Below are 26,115 nucleotides of genomic sequence, written 5' to 3'. Positions count from 1 at the left end.
TGGCCTACCATTCTTTCAAAAGCGTTGGCCTGAGGGCAACGCTAGCCTTTCTCTAAAACACTCATCTCTGGAGGCAGTGGAGACTTTTTTCAGTTTCTGCTGGACAAGAATAAACAAAGATCCAGTTTGAGTAAGCAGGTCTTCTGAGACTGAAAGTGGATGAATTTTATCTACTTTTACTAAAATGTTACTTTCTAACTTGGCTGATACTATAATTTATTGTGTTGAGAATTAAATATTTCATAATCACCTGATTTTTTACATTTAAGCAAAATAAAAGTATATAAATCAATATTAAGCAGAATCCACAAGATTGGGAAACTAGCCACAAGACACTTTTATTTATAGTCTCAAGGAAAGCAATGAATCATTGAATGAATCACAGTTGGCAGTTATCAGCTACACATACAGGTCCCAGATATAACTGCCACAGAACAAAAGTCAAACCTGAAGGCTTTTTGTTTGTTCTATCTAATCTAACACACTTCAAAAAGACTTAAAATTTGAAATTTAGATTCTACTAGCTTTTACATATTAAAAACTCATATTCTACTTCTAAGATCTTCAAAATAGTAAGTATTTGCCCTCAACAACAACAAAAAATATGTAAGAATAACATAAAACAAATTCTGTCTAAGGAAACCAAGTATTTGCAACCTGTCACCTAAGGTAAGATGATTACTATGCTGTTGTTTAATCGCTAAGTTGTGTCTCACTGCAACCACATGGACTGTAGCCCACCAGGCTTCTCTGTCCATGGAATTTCCCAGACAAGAATACTGGAGTGGGTTGCCATTTCTTCTCCAGGGGATCTTCCTGGATCAAGGATCGAACCCATGTCTCCTGCATTAGCAGAAGGATTCTTTCCCGCTGAGCCACCGGGGAAGCCTTTTATACACATAACACATTCTCATAAATATTAATATATACAGTATCCCTTCAACTCCATCCCTCCCTCTTCTTCACTCACTTGTCTTCTTTCAAGCACCAATCATCTGTTACCTGCTGCTACTGCTGCTAAGTCACTGCTTCAGTCGTGTCCAACTCTGTGCAACCCCATAGACCGTAGCCCACCAGGCTCCCCCGTCCCTGGGATTCTCCAGGCAAGAACACTGGAGTGGGTTGCCATTTCCTTCTCCAATGCATGAAAATGAAAAGTGAAAGTGAAGTCGCTCAGTCGTGTCCGACCCTCAGCGACCCCATGGACTGCAGCCCACCAGGCTCCTCCTGCCTATTTCCATTCTCACTGTCTTGCTATCTACCCTTCATACCACTGCAGCAATAACTTCTTCAAAGCTGGAAATCTGAACGTAATTCTGTCTTGCCTAAAGTCCTTGTAACTGGAGGACTCTGAGAAGATAGAGGTTACAACCGTGGCAGAGTTTTTCAATCTCCCTAAGTCCCTCTATTTGTGTGTGTATATGTGCACAAGCAGGCCTAAGACTGCTTATCCTTATAAAGTCCTGCTTTCAAGATTGGCCCTTGGCTGGAGTCTTCAAACTTGGATTTTTTGGGGGTTCCCACCACCCTAATTGAAGACAGTGGCTCACTGACTGATAAAGAGTGGCTCACTGTGCCCAAACTGCTTGTGCAAAAAATATGGTTTATGACTGAACCATGGATGAACACCTGCCATCCTTATTAGAATTCGGAATTTTAGTACATGCTAGGCAAAGGATGTCAAGATAACCAGCCTCCAACGAAGTCCCTGGCCAATCAGTCTCTAATAAGCTTCCCTGGTAAACCATATTCCATACCTGCTGTCACAATTTGATCCTGGAAAAATTAAATACATCTACTCCACTGAGAGAAGACTCTTGGAAGCTCATGCCTGGTTTCCTTGGGACTTCACGCTATGCACCTTTCCCCCTTTGCTCATGTGCTTTGCATCCTTCCACTGTAATAAGTCATAGCCATGAACACTACCTCTCTACACTGAGTCCTGTGAGTCCTCCCAGTGAATCATCAAACTTGGTCCTGGGAATCCCAGCACAGACCATAAGTATAATGTGTGAATGTGTATGTGTTACAGATAGCAAACCAGATAGCAAAACTAAAACCCCATGAACAACATTTACAGTAAAACTAGACCATTTCGGGTATCCCCATGAGCCCCAAAATACCCTAGCAGATCAAACATTTAACAGCCATAGTCCTTCATAGTATTAGTATCTGTGCAGGAGGAAGCAGAGGGAAATTATAGGGACTGAGAAAGATTTGAGAACAGGAAAAGCCCCACATAGCCAAAATGTATCCATGGAAAGTGTGGTGGCCAATCTGACAATATCAGCTAAACCAGGAATATCCACAGAATCACCATTAGTAGTTCTGTCCAAGAAGTTTGCAGGCAGGTCTGAAGGGCTAGAACACCCCCAAAACCGTCCAGCCAAGGCATCTCCTTCCCAGGTCAGGGCTCCATACTCAGGAGACACTACCAGCAGTGTAAACAAACCTGACCAGGTTGGAGTCAAGATAGTCGAAGCAAAGTGAAAACTCACATACAAGTCCGGGAGCAGAACAAAAGCAAGCAGTCTCAGAAGAGTTTCCCTCTAAACTCCATCTCTGTTGCGGAGTTGAGGGAGACTGACCACAGACGAACACCAGACAAAGTTATTATGAGAACAAAGAGAACAAGAAAGAAGGCATTCTCAACAGACGCCCAAAAAGACAGTAAAATGATACAAGACATTAAAGAAAACCATGTAAGTCAGAATTAGAAAACTCAAAAATGAGATGTCAGAACTTGAAAAAGAATTAATCCTAAAGATGAAGGCTAAAAAAAAAAGGAACAGAAGGCTACATTACATAGCCTTCATTAAATGTACAAGGAATACAGAATGAATAAATAGAACAAAAAATACCTTAAAGATAGGTCAAAAGGAAAGAATTTTTAAAAATCAAAAATAAGGAAAAAAGTTAAAAATGATATGAAAGTAGCAAATCACTGAAGAAGATTCAACAAAGATAAAGAAAATATCAAATACTAAAAACTGTAATTTAAGAAAACTCCCTGAAAGAAAAAAAATTGAAATTACATATTAACTGATCATACCATGTACCTGAAATAGCAATAGAGAATAACCAACACCAGGACACAATCTAGTAGAATTACTGGATTTTAAAGGGAAAAAAAATCCTCTGCACATGTAGGAAAAGGAACAAGTAACTTATAAGGAAAAAAACACTTAAATTATGATCAGACATTTGAGACCAAAAATGATAAGAATAACACACTTTTAACTCCTCAAGGAAAGAAAATGTGAGCCTGCTACAGAGTTACATTGAAAGAGAATTTTTAATTTCAAAGAAAAAGTCAAAAGCAGAAAACATATACTTACGGAAATAGTATTAACATGTTATTCACTGTGATTATAAAAATTTGGAAAATACCTAAAGAATAGGATTATCTAAATAAACTGTGGCATTTGAACAATGGAATATTATACAGACACTAAAAATCATAATTGTGAACACTAGCAATGTGTGAATACCTAGGATAGAACACTAATAAGAAAAAGCAGAAGATTGAACCAATGGAACAATTATAAATTTATGGAAGGAAGACAGAGCTATACAGATAAACTGCAAGAAAACATTCTTCAAATCACTTCCTATTAAAGAAAAGTTAAAAGAGAAAAACCAAAGGACAAAATGATACTTTAAGAAGCAATATATAAAGATATGGAAGTTTGTTTTACACCAACATGTCAATCACAAAACTGCTTGAATACATAATACAAAGGCTAAAAATGTGGACGAATACTAAGGAAATATATTGAGATAATCAAGGACATTTTATATGATAATACACAACTGTATACCAATGTCCCCATATAACATAAAGGAAACCACAAAGCTTTGTAGTAAGTCAAACTTCTTGAGTGCCAAAGTTCAGATATAAACAAAACCAGTCAACCAAGTCAACCAAATTGGAATTAAACTCATTTTTGATAAAATAATTATTTTAAAAATATTACTAATAATTATTTACCAGATCTCTACACTCTAAATGCTTATTAATATTTACAGAATCTATACCTAAAATGTCAAAAATTTCACTGAAGAAAATGGACTTATTTAACATACACTGAAAATGTTATATTTAAAATCTCAGATATTACACTTAAAGATCACTTTTAAATCTAAGGAATCAATAAAATATCCACAATTTAACTGCTTTCAAAAAGGCTGCAGTCTGAGAAAGGCAACACAGGTTAACCTACTCGTGAGCCTAAACTGCTGAACTTGCCAAATAGTGACTTGCAATTATAATCTAAGGAGTGTGTCAGCCCTGGCAGCTCTACAGCAGTAAGGCTTTTTGCCCCTGCAGATAGACACTGTGATCCACAGAAAACTAATAGCTTCAATTCAGCTCAGACACTTCAAAGATTCTAAATATATTCAGGCAATCTCATTTCTAATATGAAATTCAGTATAAAGATTCAGTGAGACTCCGTGGTTTTGTCACTCTTGCTAAGAAAGCAATTTGATGATTTTTAAAGATTTCAAATTCTTGATTGCTCATAGAAACAAAATTAGAAATTTTAAATTTAATCATTAGATGCGCCCTACCTACTATTTTTCTCAATAACCCAAACCCTATAGTAAAACTGATCAGCATAGGAACTTGGCTGGATGACAGTATACCAGAATTGGATTATGTCAATTTTTAGAGTTGAAATTTTCATGAACATTGTTTGAATGTCTAAAATGAGTATTTAATATACTTGAAAACTTAAATGAATTTTTGAGGAATCAATTTTTAAAACTCCATAGATTTCAATTATGCTGCCTGCAAAATGGAAATGTAAATATGCAGAATCATAACATCGACTTTCTTCACTAAGAAAACAGACTGCATACTTACATACATAGAGACCAACTGGTATTTACAGAGAGCCCACGCACTCTGCTTTAACGGTGTAGAGAAAAATGAAATAATATAGTACATGAAAAATATATAAACATTTGTTCCAGGAAAAGAGAAAAAAACCAACATGCTCCAGTTTGATTTCTTCACCTTCTTAACGCTCTCCTTACTCTACATTGCTCTAAAACACAAATTATGATTACTGAGGTCAAGTTACAAGTGGTTAATCTGGAGGGAATGCATTAAACATTCCCTTGAAATACAATACACTAGTATTGTATACACTTGCAACACAAAATAACCTCTACCTGGAATGTTCTCCAAACCCTCTCATCACCTACACGTACCCCAGTGGCAGTCAAATGGTCTTTGCAATAAATAATGCTAGCATAAGCATACACCTGTATGGAAAGATGAATTCCATCTCACACCACATACAAAAACTACTTTGAAATGGAGCACAATAGACATAAATGTAAGAACTTCTGTTCATTTTTTAAAGGCATTAAGAGAATGAAAAGGAAAGCCATAGGCTAAAAGAGAAGACATATGCAACATGTATATCCAAAGGATGACTCCATCTGGAAAACAGAAGAAACTATAAATCAATCAGAAAAACACAACCCCAAACAAAAAGGAACAGACTTGAATAGTCACTTCACAAAAGAAAGTATACAAAAATGTGCCCAACTCATTCAACAGAGAAATGCAAATTAAAACCACCATGAGATACAATTACACAACCATTAAAGTGGCTGAAGTGAATAAGCAAGACAATACTTGATATGAGCAAAAACGTGGAACAGCTGGATCTCACTCACATACATTGCTTATAGACATATACAATGGCACAAGCACTTTAAAAACTTTTTGACAATTTTTAATGAAGTAAAACTTAATGCCCACCCTAAGACTCAGCAATTTCACCCCTGAATATTTACTCAAGAGGAAAGAAAACATATCCACAAAAAGACTCTTATGAGAATATTCATAGTAGCTTTCTGACAATAGATACAAATGAGAAACAGCTCATACATCCATCAGTAGTAGAGTGGATAAATGGTGGTATATCCTTATAATAGAACACTTCACAGGAGTTAAAACAGTATAAACTACTATTCCATGCAACAAACATAATGAAGACCAGGACACCAGACACACACAATTCTTTTAAGAAATATGAGGAAGTGACTGGAAAGGGTTAAGAGGGAGACCTATGGTATGCCAGAAATGTTCCGTATCTTGATTTTGGTAAGATGTCGTTACACAGGTGTATGCATGTATAAAAATTCATAAAGTTGTATATTTAAGATATATGTACTTTATTGTATGTATCTTGTACATATCTCAATTTTTAAAACTTTAATATTTTACAGAGAATAAAGGAAAGAGCAATAACCAAAACTCTCTAATAAAACACAGTAAAAACTTACATACATGGCAGTATCTAACCTAATATTTCTGTTATTGAAAAGTCAACCCAGAATTTATACATCTAAACTTATGCTTCTAATATATCATGCTTCTTCCAAAGAAGAAGAGAAAAAGAGAAAGAGGAGAAAGAAGAGGAGAAGGAAAGTTGGGGGAGGGAGAAGAGGAAGGAGGGAAAGTGGAGGGGAAGGAAAAGAAGAAAGAAAAGAGGAAGGAGATGAAAGAAGAGGAAGGAGAAGACTACTCTGTTTCTTTAAAAAGCAAATCATCTATTTGAACACTGGATTTTTTTTTTTTTCTAGTAGTTTCAATATCTATGGACTTAGGTTTTATGTCTCAGTTATAATAAAAATAACCAAAAAAATTACAAAAACAAAAGATTACTTTCTATCTTTATGGCCATATTAATCATTCTCTGTGGTAAATCACTTATCCTCATCCATAAAATGCAGAAAATGAGATTACCTCTAAAGGCTTTTTTCAGTTCAAGGATTCTATGGTTCTGACATTCAACTAATCAAAATATTCTGACTAGTTCCCTGTCTTCCAAAATAAAAGCCAAGCCTTTGGTCTGGCATTCAAAGTCCCATATCAACATTAGCTCCTACCTACTTTTCTTTTTTCGCACATTAGCCCTATATAAAACCCATACACTTTCCTTCCTCTTTGTTTGTATGATTTCCTCCAAATAAAATACTCCTCTCCCAAAGTTCTTTATTAATGTATTAAAATCTTTATCTTTAACTGTGCTCATCCACTTACATATTTATTGGTGATCTTTCCCACGTAAGGCACAAAGTTAGACAACAGCTGAGGACAAGGAAACAAGACACAGTTCCAACTACTCTGTGGACAGGCAAAGAGCTAAACCCAGCACAAGGCAGAATCAAACTACACAGTAGCAAAACAAAACCAAACCCTTAGACCGAGCCTGAGACCCAGCTGAAACTGTCTCTTTCTTCAATTTTCTCTCTGTTATTCCCAACCAGATCGTTTTTTCTCTGTTCTGAATGACCATAAGATTGTTTCTCAACAATCTCTCACTTTCTCATAAACCTCATCATTTATATCTCTATTATCTCAATATACCTGAAATCTGAGAAAAGACTTTTTTCTGTATATTTTTAATACTCGTTAAATTTTCCTTGAACACTAAACATAAACTGTTCAAAGAATGATTTTAAGGCTTTTCAAAATGGAAGCGCTCCCATATTTTACCTAAAAATACTTACAGCCAAAGTGATTACAATAAAAAGTAAGAACAAAAGAACTTGCACCTTATGGGAAATTCCTGTGGATAATTCCATGGAAAGTTAGTCAAGAACTAGATTTCTTGAGAAACTAAATTTATTCTTTTAAGAATTTTATAGACTAATTTTTTATAAAGAAAAATTCAGTAACTGACTAATTTTGCTTTATAAAAGCATTTATAAAGTATTTCCTTTATAAAATATAAAGTATTTCCTTAAATACTCCTGTATTAACCTGAAATACATAAATATGCCTTGGTACTGTAACTGTCACATACTTGAAACAAACAAAAAAGAAAACTCTATTTGCCCTGTGCCTAAAAACAAATACTTCATGTCCATCAGAGTATTTATGAACGTAAGTATCGGTCTTGTAGCTGACATAGTTTAAGTCATGCGATACTTCTGTAATTGTAATGTCATAGATTAATATCCATGTTTTAGGCTTAATCTATTAATAATTATTTGTGTTTTTTATCTGTAGTTAAGTTCTAGGAGCATGTGACCGTTCAAAGCATAACTAAACTCATATAAGCTCCATCATCTAATATACACTAGTTTTAAAATACTACCATTAAAAAATAGATACCTATAAGTTTTTCAAGCATGCTAAGTGCAAATTTTAAATACTTAATTTTAAAAACTTAAATTCACTGCCTTATGTAAGATAATTAAAAATCTCTTATCAACTTTATTTTGAATAAACCCATACTGTACCTGGTTATTACCGTGACCAAAAGGAGTACTAGACAAATTAGTGGTTACACTGTGCAAAATAATTTCACCACTGAGAGATCCAGAAGCAACGTAGCAGTCATTCCAATTATATGTTACACAAGTTACTTCATCTTTATGATCCTGAATGAAAGAAATGACAGTAAATAGAATGCCACACAACCTTCAAACAGCATATTTTTCATGTTTTTTTGTAAACATTATATATTTGTCTATCTAATATTTGCTTAACATTTTCCTCAAAATAATCTTTAAAAAAAAAAGTACACAAATGAATAGTAAACTGTCTGATCAGCACCAAGTCTTTTCAGGGAACAAAGATTTATTTTTCATAACCATAACAATGATCAGGCACTATGAAACAGACAAAAAGGAACGGTAATTTTCCAAATGGCATTATGCCTACATAAAGAATTCACTTCCACTGACAAGTAACATTTATTCCAAGTTGACTATTACGAGAGCCCCTGCCCTTGAGAATATTACTGTTCAATTGGGAAGACAGGGCGTTGAAGTAAACATGCAAATGGCAGAATGAATTCTAAATGATTGGCAGAGGCAGAGAGTCAGAGGAAAGCAAAAGAGGCGTCACTATGAACTGAGTTGACAAAGGAAGCTTCCCAGAAGACAGGAAGCCTGAGTTCAACCTTAAAGAAAGTGATTAAGAGGTAAGTTAGGGGAAGGAGAATGAAACCTAACACTGCAAAATGGAAGAGAGCAAAAAAAAAAAAAAAGCCCCAAAGCCAAATTGAGAAAGCATGTTTGAGACTTGATAGACGCTGCTTCCATCTGTTCAGTACCAACTTAGGCTGGAGTTTTAATTATTATTAATCTTTAGAACAAGCATGGGAGGCAAAGTCATTTTTCCTGTTTTACAGATGAGTTAACTAAGGTTAACAAACTGCAAGCTCACAGAACTGCCAGTGGCAAAGCTTGGATTCAAGCTTATTTTCCTCCCATAATACTAGCACTGTCTCCCTGATCCATAGGGGAATCCATTTTGAGGAAATAAAACCGTTTAGTTTAGAACAAACTGAGTTCACAAGGATTATGTTTTCCAAGATTAAATTAAAGGCAGCAGCCTAAGAGCACAGTGGTCAGCATAGTTTTTAACAATTTGATGTCACATCTTAATAACAGAAACAAACCAATCTTTGTATCTAATAATTAATGTAATAACAATAATTGTAGCTATAATATTCCACTTATTTTACAACTTTCTCAAATGGTCTCTAAAGCATGCCAGGAGATGGCTTTACATTTTAGGAAATTCTTTCTCTGTGTAGGTATGTGTGTGTATATATAAAATACGTTTAAAATTTCACATATTAAAACTTTTTTGAAAGACAAAAATTGAAAACAATTTTAAAGATGAACTTCCTAATGCCAAAGCGACAGAAGTCCAAAAAAGCAATCACAACCAGAGGCTTTCACAGTGATTTTTTTCATTTTCTGAAACTGCAAAAGCTATTTAAAGAAACACTAATTATAAATAGTAAATTATTCTAGAAACATTTTATTACCAAGATGAAAATACACACAAAAATAACACAAATAGCAGCAGAGAACTAAGAAGCCATATCTCCAAACCGATTACCAGATTGAATACTATCATCCCAAAATCCCTCTCATTTTTTCACAAGAGCCTTAAAAACATCTTTAATGACAATAAACTATATTTTGTAAAAAATGAAGGAATTGGTACACTCAAGAGCAGAACAAAGTGAAAAAATAAGGAAAAAGTTTTAACCCCAGCAATGCAATAACATAGTAACATACATGGAAGGAAAAATAAACTCAAAAAAGTAAGCTTTTGGCTACACATCTTTATATTCCCTAACAAATCTCACTTCATTCTGAAGCTGCTTATTTTTATCATAAAAGCTCAAAATTAAATTTTGGTAATTACTAATAAACACATTTCTGTAAAGATTTTTTTTTTTTCAAGTTGCTTACCTTAAGAGATCGATGAACTCTTTTTGATTTTAAATCCCAAATATTAACAGTACTATTCAGGCCTCCGCTTACCAAATACATAGACGTTGAATTTAAACTGACACATGTCTGCTTTTGCTATGTAAAAAAAAAAGTCATGTTAAGTTAATAGAGACCAGAGCTGACTTTCAATTCTCATCCAACACTTAGTAAGCACATGAAAAACATCTGAGGGAAATGCTATAGACATGTCCATTCTTGTACTAAAGATTCAGCTCTCATCATCTTCCACAAGGATTCAATAGTCTGCAAAGTGTTCAAAATGGCTGTAAGGAAATCAACCAGATTCATGTTCTTTCCACATAAAGGTGGTGACAGAGGAAGCTTAGGAAACCACCAAGTCTCGGAGTCCCTTTAGGGCTTACTTGCCCTGCATATTGTCCCTTTAACAACACCTGCTCTTATACTCCACAGAATATCTCAAATTAAAATCAACCCACAGCTCAGAAAATTCTAAAGGTAGAGGAGACTTTGAAGAATGCCTAGTTTAAACCCTTCAATTTACAGAAGAGGGAAGTTTTATAAAGAGGACAAGATACTAGACCCAAGCCACAGTGCCTCTACCCAAAATGGACCAAGTCTCAAACATCTTGTCATCAGAAACTAAGTCTACACTCTTCCCCCACACTGTAAGGTCCCATTCATCCAGATACTCAAGACAGAAGTTCAGAAGGAACCTTGATTCCTTGTTCTCCCTCCACTCAGTCTATCAGCAAGTTCTCCAAACTCCAACCGTAAAATATACCCTACAGGGCCCCCCCCTCTATCTACCATCACTGCAAGCACCCTGATCCAAAACTTGTCAAAGAACAACAGCAGCCTCCTAACTGGTTGTCTGCCTTCCACTCTTGCTTCCCTACATACCATGTTCTATATATAGAGTGACCTTTATGAAATGTAAATCAGATCATGTGTGTCTTATTTTAAAATCCTCAGTGGCTTCCAATCACACCTAAATTCCAAACTCATCATCAACCTGGCTTTCATTGCCCTATTCATCTAGCCCTTTCTTTTTTTTTTTTATTAACAATTTTTTTTTCAGTTTTTTATTTTTTTAATTTTAAAATCTTTAATTCTTACACGTGTTCCCAAACATGAACCCCCCTCCCACCTCCCTCCGCATAACATCTCTGTGGGTCATCCCCATGCACCAGCCCCAAGCTTGCTGTATCCTGCGTCAGACATAGGCTGACGATTCAATTCTTACATGATAGCATACATGTTAGAATGCCATTCTCCCAAATCATCCCACCCTCTCCCTCTCCCTCTGAGTCCAAAAGTCCGTTACACACAGCTGTGTCTTTTTTCCTGTCTTGCATACAGGGTCGTCATTGCCATCTTTCTAAATTCCATATATATGTGTTAATATACTGTATTGGTGTTTTTCTTTCTGGCTTACTTCACTCTGTATAATCAGCTCCAGTTTCATCCATCTCATCAGAACTGATTCAAATGAATTCTTTTTAACGGCTGAGTAATACTCCATTGTGTATATGTACCACAGCTTTCTTATCCATTCATCTGCTGATGGACATCTAGGTTGTTTCCATGTCCTGGCTATTATAAACAGTGCTGCGATGAACATTGGGGTACATGTGTCTCTTTCAATTCTGGTTTCCTTGGTGTGTATGCCCAGCAGTGGGATTGCTGGGTCATAAGGTAGTTCTATTTGCAATTTTTTAAGGAATCTCCACACTGTTCTCCATAGTGGTCATCTAGCCCTTTCTTAACTGGTCTGTCACCAGTTTCCTCCCCACCCAGTGATTCCCTAGGGACAAGGACCATCCTCCATTCCTTAAATGTAATAACACTATATTTGCCTCCAGACTTCTACACAGCTATTCTTGCCTGGAGAGTTAATTCCCCTGAACCTTGGCTTGAATGACTTCACCTGATCAATAGATATCAACTTAAATACCACAACTTCAAAAGACCCCTTCCCCACCTAATGTAACCTGCTAACTCAATAACGTATTTCAGCTCTCTGCATTAACAACTTACCGCTATCACTGGGTACTGTTTACTCGTTTATTCTGTCTCTCACCAGAATGTCAGTTTCCTTACAGCAAAGACCATATCCATGTTCAATAAATATTTTTAGAACAAATGGCTAAAAATACAGTGGTAACCAAGTTTCTCACAATGAGTATGTATGCATGTCATCTATCTGGCGGTATCTTCAGTAACTATGCTACAATGTTGCATGGTTGTTGTTTTTTTCCTATTAACTTTCAGATACACTATATAGTTACATTAATTATTCCCACTCCAGCTGAACACCATGGGCGGTGGGGGCGGGGGGGGGGGGGCGGGGAATAGGAATTAATTCCAAAGGGTACATTTTGTGACTGAAGGCAAATTACGTAGCTCTAGGCAAGTAATCTCATCTTTCTGAGCCTACATTTCTACCTGTGAGAAATGAAAGATGAGGACCAGATCTACTGTTATTGATAGTCCATGCATTTCAAAAACATCCTCTGCTCAAGAAAGCACCAGATTCTTAAAAGGGTACAGATGACCCCCTCTCTCTCCCCCAAGGTTTCTTCCAGCTTTGAAATTCTAACCGAGTCAAAATTATTAACACAAAAAAATATTGGGGCACATTACATCAATATTTCAGTATGGTCACTATAATTCTCTTGCAGACATCATTTGAGGAATTGACTGCGGTCTAAATAGACTAATAAAATTTAGAATCTGGTTATTACTGCAGATCAGGAGTTTACTTTTAAATAAAATAGATAAGAATAGCATCCATCAAAGATCAATATATTAAAATTCCAATCATCAAAAACAACTGAAATTATTCATAAGGGCTCAGAACAAAACCTATATTTTTAGCTGCTTACCCTAATGAGAGAGGATTTTTTATGTTAATATATTATTAATGCAGGTAATGAACTTAAATAATTAATGGAAATTGGCTATTACAGGAATCCTGTACCCTAAGACAAAAGCAATGGGTAGAACTTTAAAATCTGAAGATAACATCAGGTCAAATTTCTAGGTTATCATATCCATTATCATACTGTCAAGACCAATCTGTCTACTTTAGAGAGGTAAAATACAAAATCAAAGAAAATTAATATGGACTTTAAATAAAGTTCCACCTTAAACAGCGGCAGAAGTGGAGATCAAAATTGTTTTTGTTTTTTGGCTTTTTATTTGTTTTGGCTGTGTCAGGTCTTAGTTGCAGCATGCAGGGTCTTTTGTTGAGGCATGTGAGACCTAGTTCCTGGACCAGGGATCGAACCTGCATCCCTTGCCCTGGAAGGAGGAGTCTTAACCACTGGACTACCAGGGCACTCCCAAATCAAAACTGTTTTGATGTTGATATTTAATTCAACAAATGTTCGCTGATCAACTTGGACATGATCTGAAGATCCAAAAATGACTAAGATGTTCTGCCTGCTCTTGAAGAGTACAGTTTACCTTACTGCCCAGTGGTACTCTGGGGATGCAGTTTCAATTCCTGGTCCGGGAACTAGATCCCACATGCCTCAACTCCACTTACTGAGGCTGAAAGGCAAGTGCCATTCCTACCCTTAACACACATTCTATCTGTCCCAGTCTCCATCACATGTGGGCTGGAACTGATGCTGAGGTCAATCCTACCAGACACGTTTAGGAAAGGACTGCTAGAAATAAAAGGACTGCTAGAAATTCTAAGTCATTTTTATTAATATGTTAGATGAATTTATACTGTGTGGTCCCGCTGTGTTCCACTCCAAAGCAAGTGGAGTAGAACAATGACTGATTAGGCCACCTTATCTACTCCGGTGTATAAAATCATGACAATTCACTATGGTTTAGAGTCCACTATAAAACTCTGAAATTTAAAAAAAAGAACCACCAACTATATATTCCTTTTTATTTAGATCTTATTTAAAATGGAAACAAATTTCAAGAAGTGTGTGATTGGAAATGAAAAAGCCAGTATTATCCTAAATCAGAGAGATTAACTTATGAAACAAAAGGGTGAGAATATATAGTGAGAAATTCATTTAAATGCTCTGGGACCAAAGCTCATTTTGACAAAGCCCGTTCTCTTACAGGAGGGCTTGGAGAGGCTCAGGCAGTACCCACTGGACCGAAGCTAAAGCAGAAGGTCACCATCAGATAAGGGTCTTTAGCTGATGGTGCTGAGCCCATTGTTAGTAAGGGAAGGGCTACATCATTAGGACTCTTTTGGACAGATTAACCTAGGAACCTTGGTGGAACAGTCCTAAAAAGTCACAGCAATACCAGGAAACCTCCCAACAGAGGGAAAATGGAGATGCTACCTAGCTGACAAAATCTAAGTCCTTGATTGCTCCCCTAGGATCCAATATTACTTTACCTAAAGATGTATCAGTAAGCACACTTATCTCATCTTCAAGTGTTAACTGTATTATTTTAAGCTCGTTAAGAATAATGCTTTTAAACTCCTTTATATTTAGTTGTTAGCACCATAATAAATAAGCAATTACCACACAAGCAAGACTAAGATTTTTTAAAAAGTTAAAAAAAAAAAAATCACTTACCCCTTCACCAAGCTCTAAAAGTGGGACAGGTTTACATTTGCAACTTGAAACAACTATTTTGTCACCACTGGAAGATGCTGTCACTAGAAAGTTATCTAAATCAAGAGTTATGGAGCATCAAACAATTCAAGAACAGCTCTAGCACTCAACTATCATTATAAAGAAATGTGATGATAAAAGCAAGCAAACTAAACTAAGAAGACAAACAATGAATACAGTTGATACATTAGCTTTCAAAACTGGCTCAGATTACTAATTACTAAGACTAATTCTCTTTACTACTGCAGGGAAGAACTATCCTTTTTGACTTTGCTTTCACTTGAAAGCTATTTAACCCGTGTGAAATACTACCCCATTTTCAAAGAGTAGGCCAGAAGGTCTGATTTTATCCTTCAAGAATGAGAGTACGACAAAAGCAACATCAAGCAAATACCAATCAGCCTTTTCTTCTATAAATGTGGTTTAAGATAATTATTTAGTAATGCAGTGCTTGATACCAGTTTAGGCTAGGAAGCAAATGTCCATATTAGTCTCCTATTTTTCCACTAAAAAATAAAGCCTGATATTTCCTGGAATGGAATGGACTGGAATCTTTGTGATAGAGCATTTCAATTTTAAATGTATTAAGAATATTACAGTGTATGTAGCAAATATAAGTAAGTGTGATTACACAGCTACTATGCATTTTAACTTTATTTCAGCTCAATTAAATTTAAATTATTTAAAATACAATTTTAAATTATTAAAGTAAGAATTACTTAAAATTTGATTTAATAATTTAAAATTAAATTTACCTTTTTTCACATGAATAAGTGAAATCATCAATAAACACAAAATAACATAAGTATTTTAAAACTTACATGACTAAACACAATAATACAACCAAAAACAAGAACCTGATTTTGAGAGTTAAAACAAAATATCAGAAGTTTAAATATACACTTTTAACAAGCAAAGTCCAAACTGTATTACTTTAAGTGATTTGTAGAACATTCAGCTATTTTGTGAACAGATCATGGACTGTAATTTTATCATGATATATGATTCAAACAAAACCACTTCCACCTATCTAGATTTTATAGCATTGAGAAAAATAAATCATTTTCCCTTTCCTTGGCTCCTTCCTATGTTTACTGTTACTCTTCTCTATGGAATATATTAAAGAAAGGACTAAGAAGATACTACAAAAGTATACTCAAGTTACTCCATTCATTTCCCACATAGTTTTAGAAGTCTTAAGAAAGTGAGGAGTGTTACCAGGAGGACCAAAAAAATAATAAACTGATTTTAAAAAAAAGAAAACTGATCTTCATGGCACCTCACCATTAACTCTGTCCTTGGAATCCACGCTAAGTGGTCCCCAAATCTGAGTCTGGGAATCCCTTGGTCTTCAGTAACTAACCTCTATGGAAGGCATCAAAGCCTCAATAGGAATAAAACTATACAAAGGTTTCCAGTGCATGTGTACTTATACAAGAAAACTACAGAAATAAAACCAGTTTCCAAAACCCAAAGGACACCATCACATAGTCATAGTCACATCAGTTTTGTTGCTAGACCTTTAAGTGGTTTATCAGTAAATGCCAACTCCTAATAAAACTCCTTGAAATAAAAAATAAGTAAGAATTGGTACTTCTATGTAGTAAGTAACAGGGAAACTTAAGCTCTAAACATAATAAAAATCTAATATAGAAGCAACATCACATATTTGTCACTCTCTTTAAACACTTCCCCCCACTATAGATCTGCAGAGGGCTTCAAAAACGCAGTCCCCTCACATGAGTTTGATTAACAGGGAGCCAAAGTAACTTACTTTGCTACTTTAATACAAAATCAAGGAATGATGAAGAGGAAAGTTTAATTCAAATAGAAAACTTGTCATTTATGTTATATATTTACAAGAATAATTAGACTGGGCATGAAAACTGTCTAATGTTTTTGTTCATGAATCATTCATATTTTAAAGCTTTGATATTTTTACTTTCATCAGGAAGCAGAATATTACTACTTTGATACTGAAAAGATCAGATACGTGTTCAAGCTTAATCTGTTGTTTAAGAAACAGTGTATGAGTTCCATAAAAGAATGACTATCTCTACCATACCAAGAATATAGAACATTTTCATACAAAAGGTAGTAACAGTACTTTGTTTCCAGCAATGGTTCTCAACTGAGGATGATTCTGGCCCCTCACAGAATTGATATGTGGCAATTCTGAAGATGCTTCACAGCTGTCACCACTGGGGTACTGGTATCTCATTGGTAGAGGTCAGGAAGGCTTCTAACCGTCCTACAATGCACAGGGAAGCCTCCAAGACAAAACATTATCTGGCCCAAAATGTAAGTAGTGCGATATTGAGAAATCCCTATTTATGAGTTCATTTTATCCACCAGGAACTTCCCTGGTAGTCCAGTGGTTAAGGGTCTGCTTGCGACGGAAGGGGCATGGGTTTGATTCCTGGTCAGGGAACTAAGATTCTGCATGCCACTGGGGAGCGCCACAAACAAAGAGCCTGCAGAGAGCCTGCATACCACAATAAAAGATCACACATGACTCAACTAAGACTCAAAGAAGCCAAATAAATAAATTTGGGCTTCCCAAGTGGCGCTAGTGGTAAAGAAACTGCCTGCCAATGCCGGAGACCTAAGAGATGTGGGTTCAATTCCACGGTTGGGAAGATTCCCTGGAGGAGGGCATAGCAACCTACACCAGTATTCTTGCCTGAAGAATCCCATGGACAGAGCAGCCTGGTGGGCTACAGTCTGTAGGGTCGCAAAGAGTTGGACAAAATTGAAGTGACCTAGCACACAGAAATTTACTAAGACAGGAAGGGTGGGAATCAGAAACATAAAAACCTTAGGAAAATTCAATCAAGATAATTTATCTGTCTTTTTGGGAAACAAGACTATTTTCAACACAGATACAATGGAAGAGAAATATAGGAAATACATCAGCAACATGGAACTGTTCTATAATTTTTATCTCCTCCCTCAATTTTTGCTTTTGTCTTCAAGTTCTGTCTTGAATTTCCCAACTAGATCCACAAATATGCAAATATAGGTGCAAAACATCATTCCAGAACTTTCAGGATTATTTCCACCGTTACCTACCTTATTCCATTTAATTCAATAACCAACTGTTGATATAAAACTCTATGGTCTCCATCTAGTAGCTAACATATATTTTTAATAGCAGTGCGTTTAAATGTAGTGGGTTGCAAATAAATTTTTTTAATGAAATCAATGGAGACTATCAGTTTTCAATCATATGATATGTCATTGTTTAGTCGCTAAGTCATGTCTGAATCTTTGCAGCCCCATGGACTATAGCCTGCCTGGATCCTCTGTCCATGGGATTTCCTAAGCAAGAATACTGAAGTGGGGTGCCATTTCCTTTTCCAATGGATCTTCCTGATCCAGGCATTGAACCCACATTTCCTGCTTGGCAGGTGGATTCTTTAATACTGAGCCACCTGGAAAGCCCCTATCATATGGCATATTGTTTATTAAATTCCTATTTCATTTTATCTTTCACAGCTATGCCAAACATATTTCTCATTATGGATCACACACAAAAGTTTCACTGCTACTGGATGTTTAACATAGTGGCTTTTTTTTTTTTTTTAAAAGGATACTATTGCTGCTCCAACACACTGAGCTGATAACATGTGGTGCGGTGTGTGGGTTGAATTTATCCACCAGTGTCATAGATGAAGCATCCCATATTTTAACATCATCTCCCGATGAAGCAAATCTGAGGTTTTCCTGCATGACTGCACCTACAAATTGTTTAAAACAACATGCTTTAAAAACAATTAAGAATAGGTTTAAAACAAACAAACAAAAAAAGAGTTAAAATGAGGCATCTTATCCAAAACAAGTGGCTCCACACATTTACTTGTGTCCCAGAGACTGCGCTCACCAAAAAGACGAGTTACTGGATGGATCTTCCTAAAATGTAAACCGGATCATAGTCTTAGTTGACCTTCCCAATGGCTCTCCACAGCAATTACAATGAAATGCAGCCTCCTTAGTGTGGAGTGTTTCATAAACTGGCCTGATGTAACTTTCCTTTCTTCCCTGAGGCCACCAAACACACTGGCCTTCTTTCTCACCTCCAAGTGTTTCTGTTACCTCGTCTGCCAGAAATGACCTTTCCCAATTTTCCATGGTCATCTCCTTCACATCATCCCAGTCTCAGCTCATGATTCTTCCTCAGAAAGGCCTTCCCTTTCTGAGGCTAAACCCATTGTTCTGTACCCCATTCTCCTGTTCCATTTTTTCATGGCCCTTCCTGCTATCTGCAATTCTTATTCTCATAACATCTGTGGCCCTTGACTTGAGGAAAGCAAAGATCTCAAGGACAGGAATTTTTGTCTTATCTTGTTAATTACTGGTCTTCAAACATTCCTGGCACACAGTTGGTATTCAACAAATAACTGTTGGATAGGTACCTTTCTTATCTTGAAAAAAAAAAAGATATGATAAACTGTAGCACTCCTGCAGGTTAGAATCCCACCACCGCAGGTCTTCCAAATAGCTCTAAAATTAGCAAATACAACCTGAGAAGATGTCCCTAAGTTCCTATACCAACACCTGATCCACAATGCCTTCGCTTGTATTATCTATTCACAGTACACAGTTCGAATGCATAATTCTTACAAAGTGACTTCACAAACCAAGGCAGTCTAGAAGACAAAACACACATAGTAATGCATGATGGGTAAGAAAAAAAATGGTCAAAAACAGCTTGGGAGAAAGGGGAAGGGAAGGGAAGGGTCTAAAAATATACCTTCACATCTTTCTGGTGTGGACAGTGTCAAGAGTGTGGCAGAGCATAAGTGATGTCACAGGTTCCCAAGTCATCAACAAAATATCACATTTGTAAGTATATTTCGGAGGACAACTTGGAGACATAATAAAATATAGGGGTCTTTCAAGTCTCAAGAGGCAGAAAATGTGTTTATAATGAGGCTGAAATTTCGTTAACTAGAAAAGTCACTTACGTGATTCACTCTGCTTCATTCAGCAGATAAACACAGTTCTACTAAGAGCCCTTCTTAGTCATCTGTTGAAATGTAGACACAGTGTTTGGATTTGGTGCCTTAACATGTTATAACTTATGCCCTTTGGATTCCTTCTCAACAACAATGAGACGCTGGAAAAGCATCTGAAAACCCAGGAAAAAAACACTGAAAGATGTCTTTACTGTAATCTTAGACCACACCTGTTGAGCGGTGTGATGTAGCGGAAAGATCACTTTAGTCCTGGCTCAGATGACCTGCCCCAGAGTTAGGTGACAGTTTGGCCGAGTCACTCAATGTCTGTTTGCTTCTCTCAAAGGAGAGCGGGGAAAGGCCCATCAACCAGTGTTCTGAGAACTGAGCACACTTAAGGGCGCGGCATATTAGCCTCAGAAAGAGGCTCCCATCAAAAGCGAGCTGTCAGGACACACGGCCGTAACACCATCAGCCTCGCGGCTACAAGAAACAACTCACTACACTTAGCTTAAGCAAAAGCTCTCCAACTTTCTTTCACCCAAAATGCATTTTACTTGCAGGAGTCTTGCTCAACTGGAGTTATCTTGTTAAATGCATTCGAGCGCCTGCTAAACGAGTCGAATTTGAGAGGTTTACAAAAAGGCAACGGGACTGCTGGCAAGCGGAAAACTTTCCGGAGTCGGTGCAGCCCCCGGAGCCGCCTCCGACCTGCCCCAGTCGACCAGGGCCACCTCTCAGGCCCGACCGGAGGCCGCCACAGGCGGAGGTGCGAGACCCCGGCCCGCGGCTCCCGGGCACTTCCGCGCCAACCCGGCCGCCGCGCCCCTGCCCGACCCGCTGGGTCGCGGGGAGCCCAGGGACCTCCGACCCACCCCCTGAGGTGATCGGAGGGCGGGTGGGGAACCAGGAGTGGGCAAGTACTCGGCGGGCGGCGGGCCCTACCCCGGAACCTCCGGAACCTCACCTCTCAGCTCCGGCGCTGGGCTTCCGGCTCCCGCCTGAACTGTTAAACTTCGGCGGCCGGAAGTCCCGCCTCTGAGTGGCGTCACCAGGAAAGGCGCTTCCCCAAGGAGGGGCTCAAGTTGACAGGGCAGGGCCAGGGACAGTGCTGGGCCTGGGTTCGAGTCCTGATCCAAGCGCCTGGGAGGGGAGGGCGGGAACTGAGGGCCTGGGCGGCTCCTCTCTGCGCCAGGGAGGCGCTGATGCCGCTGGCTGCTTCCCTTCTGTCATCCATTTGTTCGCTGACTGCCTCTTGCATGCCAGGCTCTTGGCTAGACTGGGTTTACAGTGCTGAGTTTAGCCTGGGAATACAGGGGTTCGGTCAGCGCCTCTGCTCTCTAGCCAGGTGGAGCTACAATCCAGTATAAGGGGCAGACGATCATCAATAATTACATACTTAAATGAAAGGCGGAAACTCTTGAGAGTTGCCTCAGAGAAAAGGTCTAAAATGTATGAAAGGGAAATGAACATGGATGTGAGTTTGGGAAAGACTTCCCGGAAGAGGAAACCATTGAGAGCCAAGAACACCCGCTGCAATTTACAAACCAGGAGACATGATGAGAAAAGCTAAGAAATAATGGAAAGCATAAGTGTCTTGAGTTATCAGACTTCAAAACCTGTGATTTTTTTTCCAAATCACGCTGTGGGGTCAGGAACATTCCCATCTAGTTGGGAATTTTTTGGAAGGAGATGCTTCTCAGAGTGGAAAAAGGAGTAGGTGAATTGAGTTTTCATATGCTCCTTATACCAGGGCCCTTTTATTTTTTAAAGCTCTACTGACAATTTTTGCTGAGAGTCCTTATAAAATAAAATATAGGGCATTTCTTCTACAAACTTATTATTCTTTCAGCACAGGTACATACTTGGATTGTGTTTTTGAACTAGGTACATAAGCCCTGGTTATTTGCACCAATATTGCAAATAACTGGAAAACTAATAAGTGTGGAGAAAATACTTTTTCAGAGCAGAAATTGAAGTGCTAAAAAAGCTGTAAAGATTGATAGGGAGCCTCAAAACGAGAAAGATAGGGAGCAGCAACTGCCTTAATTGTAGTGTACCGTTCTTGAGGTTATTAAATCAATTTTGAAAGGGATGGGAGCCAAAAAGTTGGGAGATAAAATAGGGTAAGAGTAGGGACAGGAAGGATAAGGGCAAATAGAAGAAAGAAAAGACAGTTAAATCTCCAAAAATGAAGACAGACAGGAAAGTGAAGATTAGAATATATGAAAAAATATATGATACATTAATATATAACATATTGATACAATGACATATATAATAATATTTACGGAGCACACACTTTGCTAAGCTCTATATGTATATGCATAAAATATATATATGTGTGTTATATATAGTATAGTGTGTATAAAGTAAATATATATGTGTGTGTATGTGTTATTATAGATTTAAGGCAGGAGGTGAAGGGGACAACAGAGAATGAGATGGTTGGATGGCATCACCAACTTGATGGGCATGAGTCTGAACAAGCTCCAAGAGTTGGTGATGGACAGGAAAGCCTGGCGTGCTGCAGTCCATGCCATGGCAAAGAGTTGGACACGGCTGAGCAACTGAACTACTGAAACTCTTACCATGATGCTCTTTATAATATACAAATCTGATCATGTGACTACTCTACTTAAAACCTTTAGAATAAAGTCTAAATTCCTTTGCAAGTGGTGCTAGTGGTAAAATGTCCACTAGCAGTGGACTAGTGCAGGCGATGAAAGAGATTTGGTTCGATCCCTAGTTCAGGAAGATCCCCTCCAGGACGAAATGGCAACCCACTCCAGTATTCTTGCCTAGAAAATTCCTTGGACAGAGGAGCCTGATGGGCCACAGTCCATGAGATCGCAAAGAGTCGGATACGACCAAGCGACTGAGCAGTAGGCCCTTCACTGCCTCATGCTGTTGTTTGCAGCTCCTCTCTGACTATCTGTTCAGCCTTACTGATCACATATGCTATGCATGACTTGTCCAGCCTTTGCCTTGGAGAGGGCGTGTTAAAACACGTCCCTCTGCCTCTCTCCAATTTGATCAAGTGGCAAAGACTGAGAAACTGTCCTCCCCTGCTGGCTTCTACCATGGCATGCTGGGCCTACCCTCATGGACTATAAATCATGTGTTCGTCTACTCATTGACCCCCTGGACTAGACTCAAAGCTCACAGTGCCTGCATAGGAAAAATATTTCTTTGTGTTCCCAGTTCCTAGCATGATGCCTGACACAAAGGAGTTGTTTAATAAATGTTTGATGAATGAACGAATGAATGCATAAATCTGTTTTTCAGAACTCTGTTTTTAAATCTTACCAGTAAAGTGGAAAATGGACTGCTAGTAGGGAGTCTGAGAGCATGCCGACTAGTTAAGAGCTAATTGACATATTCCAGACAAGATGAAGAGGACCTGGACTCAGGCAGAAGCAATGGGAATGGAAATAAGGAGTCAGAATCAAGAGACTTTCGTTCCAAAAAACAAAAGATATTTTATGAGCAAATGCCATTGATGGAAGGCTGTGTACTTTCTGAAGGATGGCTCCAGTGTTTTAAATTTAGACACAAAGCTGGAAAGCCAGCCATACCCTGTGAGAAGCAATCAATCAACAAACTTCATGAAAGTGAGAAGAGGTGACTGAAGTCGACAAAGAGGTTAGCAAGGCACACAGAGTCTCTGATACAGAAAATAAAAGAGTGTTTTAACTGCCGAAGAATGAAAAGACTGACAAGGAGAGTGAGGATGTTAGTACAGAGAATGTAATAACTGGAAAAGTTTGCTTCAGCCCTTAATGTAGTAATAAAATTTGCAGACAGCTTACAATACCACACTAACTGTGAAGATATACATTATACAAGCTGCCTTCCATTTTGATGAGAGGGTATAAAAAATAAGCAAACACATAAATCTGGGATTTATTGGGGGAAAATAACTAACTTCATGTCATAGGATCAGGACATCCTCATCCCAGTTAACACTTGACATCTCCAGAGCCATAACATGAAGGTAGCACCTACAACATCCCTAAACAAAAAGGTGCTGTTATAGTATCTGTGCTACTAGTCCAAGTGTGGAGAAGGGAGATGAATGGATATTTCTTAGGCACCTGCTTTGTGCAGGACACCATGATTTATCAGCTCTATTTTTAAAAAATTAACCTAAGTTGTTAAGCTGACTTTGGGAAATTCTTCTTGAGCATTTTGTGAAAAAAATGAAAATGTGTAATTGTATTTTTTTCTGAATAGGTAATGAATACATATTGTAAAGACATTGGCTAATGAGTGCAAAGAGGTGGAGTTAAAAATAAATCTTCCTCTACCCCGATACTGAGCCACGATTACCTTCCTTTAGGACAGTTGTTGTTCAGTTGCTAAGTGGTGTCCAACTCTTTGTGACCCCGTGGACTGCAGAATGCCAGGCTTCTCTGTCTTTCACTGTCTCTCAGAGATTGCTCAAATAAATGTCCATTGAGTTGGTGATGTCATCCAGTCATCTCATCCTGTGTTACCCCCTTCTCCTCCTGTCCTCAATCTTTCCCAGCACCAGGGTCTTTTCCAGTGAGTTGACTCTTTACATCAGGTGGCCAGAGTATTGGAGCTTCAGCTTCAGCCTCAGTCCTTTCAAAGAATATTCGGGACTAATTTCCTTTAGGATTGACTGGTTTGATCTCCTTGCTGTCCAAGGGACTCTCTAAAGACTGGTTTGATCTCCTTGCTGTCCAAGGGACTCTCTAAAGTCTTCTCCAGCACCACAATTTGAAAGCATCAATTCTTCAGTGCTTAGCCTCCTTATGGTCCAACTCTCACATCCATACCTGACTACTGGAAAAACCATAGCCTTGACTACTGACAAAAACCATATGGATCTTTGTCAGCAAAGTGATATCTTTGCTTTTTAATATGCTGTCTAGCTTTATCATAGGTTTTCTTCCAAGGGGTAAGCGTCTTCTAATTTCTTGGCTGCAGTTAATTTTGGAGCAATTTTGGAGCCCAAGAAAATAAAATCTGTCACTGTTCCCACTTTTTCCCCATCTATTTTCCATGAAGTGATAGGACCTGATGCTGTGACCTTCGTTTTTGAGTGTTGAGTTTTAAGCCAGCTTTTTCACTCTCCTCTTTTACCATCAAAAGGCTCTTTAGTTCCTCGTCACTCTCTGCCATTAGAGTGGTATCATCTGCATATCTGAGATTGTTGATTTTCTCCTGGCAATCTTGATTCCAGCTTGTGATTCATCCAGCCTAGTATTTTGTATGCTATACCTTGCATATAAGTTAATAAACAGGGTGACAATATACAGTCTTGACATACTCCTTTCCCAATTTTGAACCAGTCCGTTGTTCCATGTCCAGTTCTAACTGTTGCTACTTGGCTTGCTATATGCAGGCCTCTCAGGTTTCTTTAGGACCATAACTAGAAATAATCTCTTGTGTACCGTTCCAGGAATATTCTATGCATATGTCCAATTTTATATAATTTATTCCAAATTTCTTCAATGTACACTGAATACAAACATTAACTTCCTGTATCTGTTTTGTGCCTTATTTTTTAACTTTATATTGGAGAGTTACCCATCTTGGTACTTATTAGTCTCATTCCTTTTCCTAGTCACATGATATTCCACTCTGTGGATGTATCATATTTAATTTAGTGAAGCATCTGTTAGTGAATACTAAAGATGTTTCCAGATATTCTTTATGCATAAATAGTTTCTCATACATGCAAGTAGAACCATATATGTTATCACTATTCATAAGTGAGCAACATACAAAATTTCAAATGTGCTAGTAGTTAAAACAGACATTTAAAACTGTTCTTATTAATGTATTATATTTAATGCACTATTGTCATTTCAACATATGGTTGTTGTTTTTCAGTCTCTCAGTCATGTCCAACTCTTTGCAATCCCATAGACTGCAGAATGCCAGACTCTTCTGTCCTCCACTGTCTCCTGGTGTTTACTCAAATTTATGTCCATTAAGTCAGTGATTCTATCTAACCATCTCATCCTCTGCCACCCGCTCCTCCTTTTGCCTTCAATCTTTCCCAGCATCAGGGTCTTTTCCAATGAGTTGACTCATCGCATCAGGTGGCCAAAGTATTGGATTTTCAGCTTCAGCATCAGTCCTTCCAGTGAATATTCAGGATTGATTTCCTTTAGGATTTACTGGTTTGATCTCCTTGCAGTCTAAGGGACTCTCAAGAGCCTTCTCCAGCACCACAATTCTAAAGCATCAGTTTTTGGTGCTCAGCCTTCTTATGGTCCAACTTTCACATCTTTACATGTCTACTAGAAAAACCATAGCTTTGACTATATGGACCTTTG

At 37.8% G+C, this 26,115-nt stretch overlaps 1 protein-coding gene across 1 annotated transcript in view; it reads right to left on the bottom strand.

Annotated features, from left to right (window-relative positions):
• Positions 1–20,708, bottom strand: part of NEDD1 (neural precursor cell expressed, developmentally down-regulated 1) — a 45,779-nt gene extending 25,071 nt beyond the window's left edge. The window contains exons 1-5 of the mRNA XM_005680475.3: positions 19,811–20,708; positions 18,440–18,583; positions 14,805–14,899; positions 10,243–10,359; positions 8,269–8,409 (exon numbers count right to left, since the gene is read on the bottom strand). Of these exons, the coding sequence (XP_005680532.1) occupies positions 8,269–8,409; positions 10,243–10,359; positions 14,805–14,899; positions 18,440–18,583; positions 19,811–19,829 (516 nt within the window). The 5' untranslated portion in view covers positions 19,830–20,708. The remainder of the gene's footprint in view (positions 1–8,268; positions 8,410–10,242; positions 10,360–14,804; positions 14,900–18,439; positions 18,584–19,810) is intronic.

This window comes from Capra hircus, chromosome 5 (assembly GCF_001704415.2).
Source record: "Capra hircus breed San Clemente chromosome 5, ASM170441v1, whole genome shotgun sequence".
Classification (NCBI taxonomy): domain Eukaryota; kingdom Metazoa; phylum Chordata; class Mammalia; order Artiodactyla; family Bovidae; genus Capra; species Capra hircus.
This window is presented reverse-complemented; position numbering and strand designations above follow the sequence as displayed.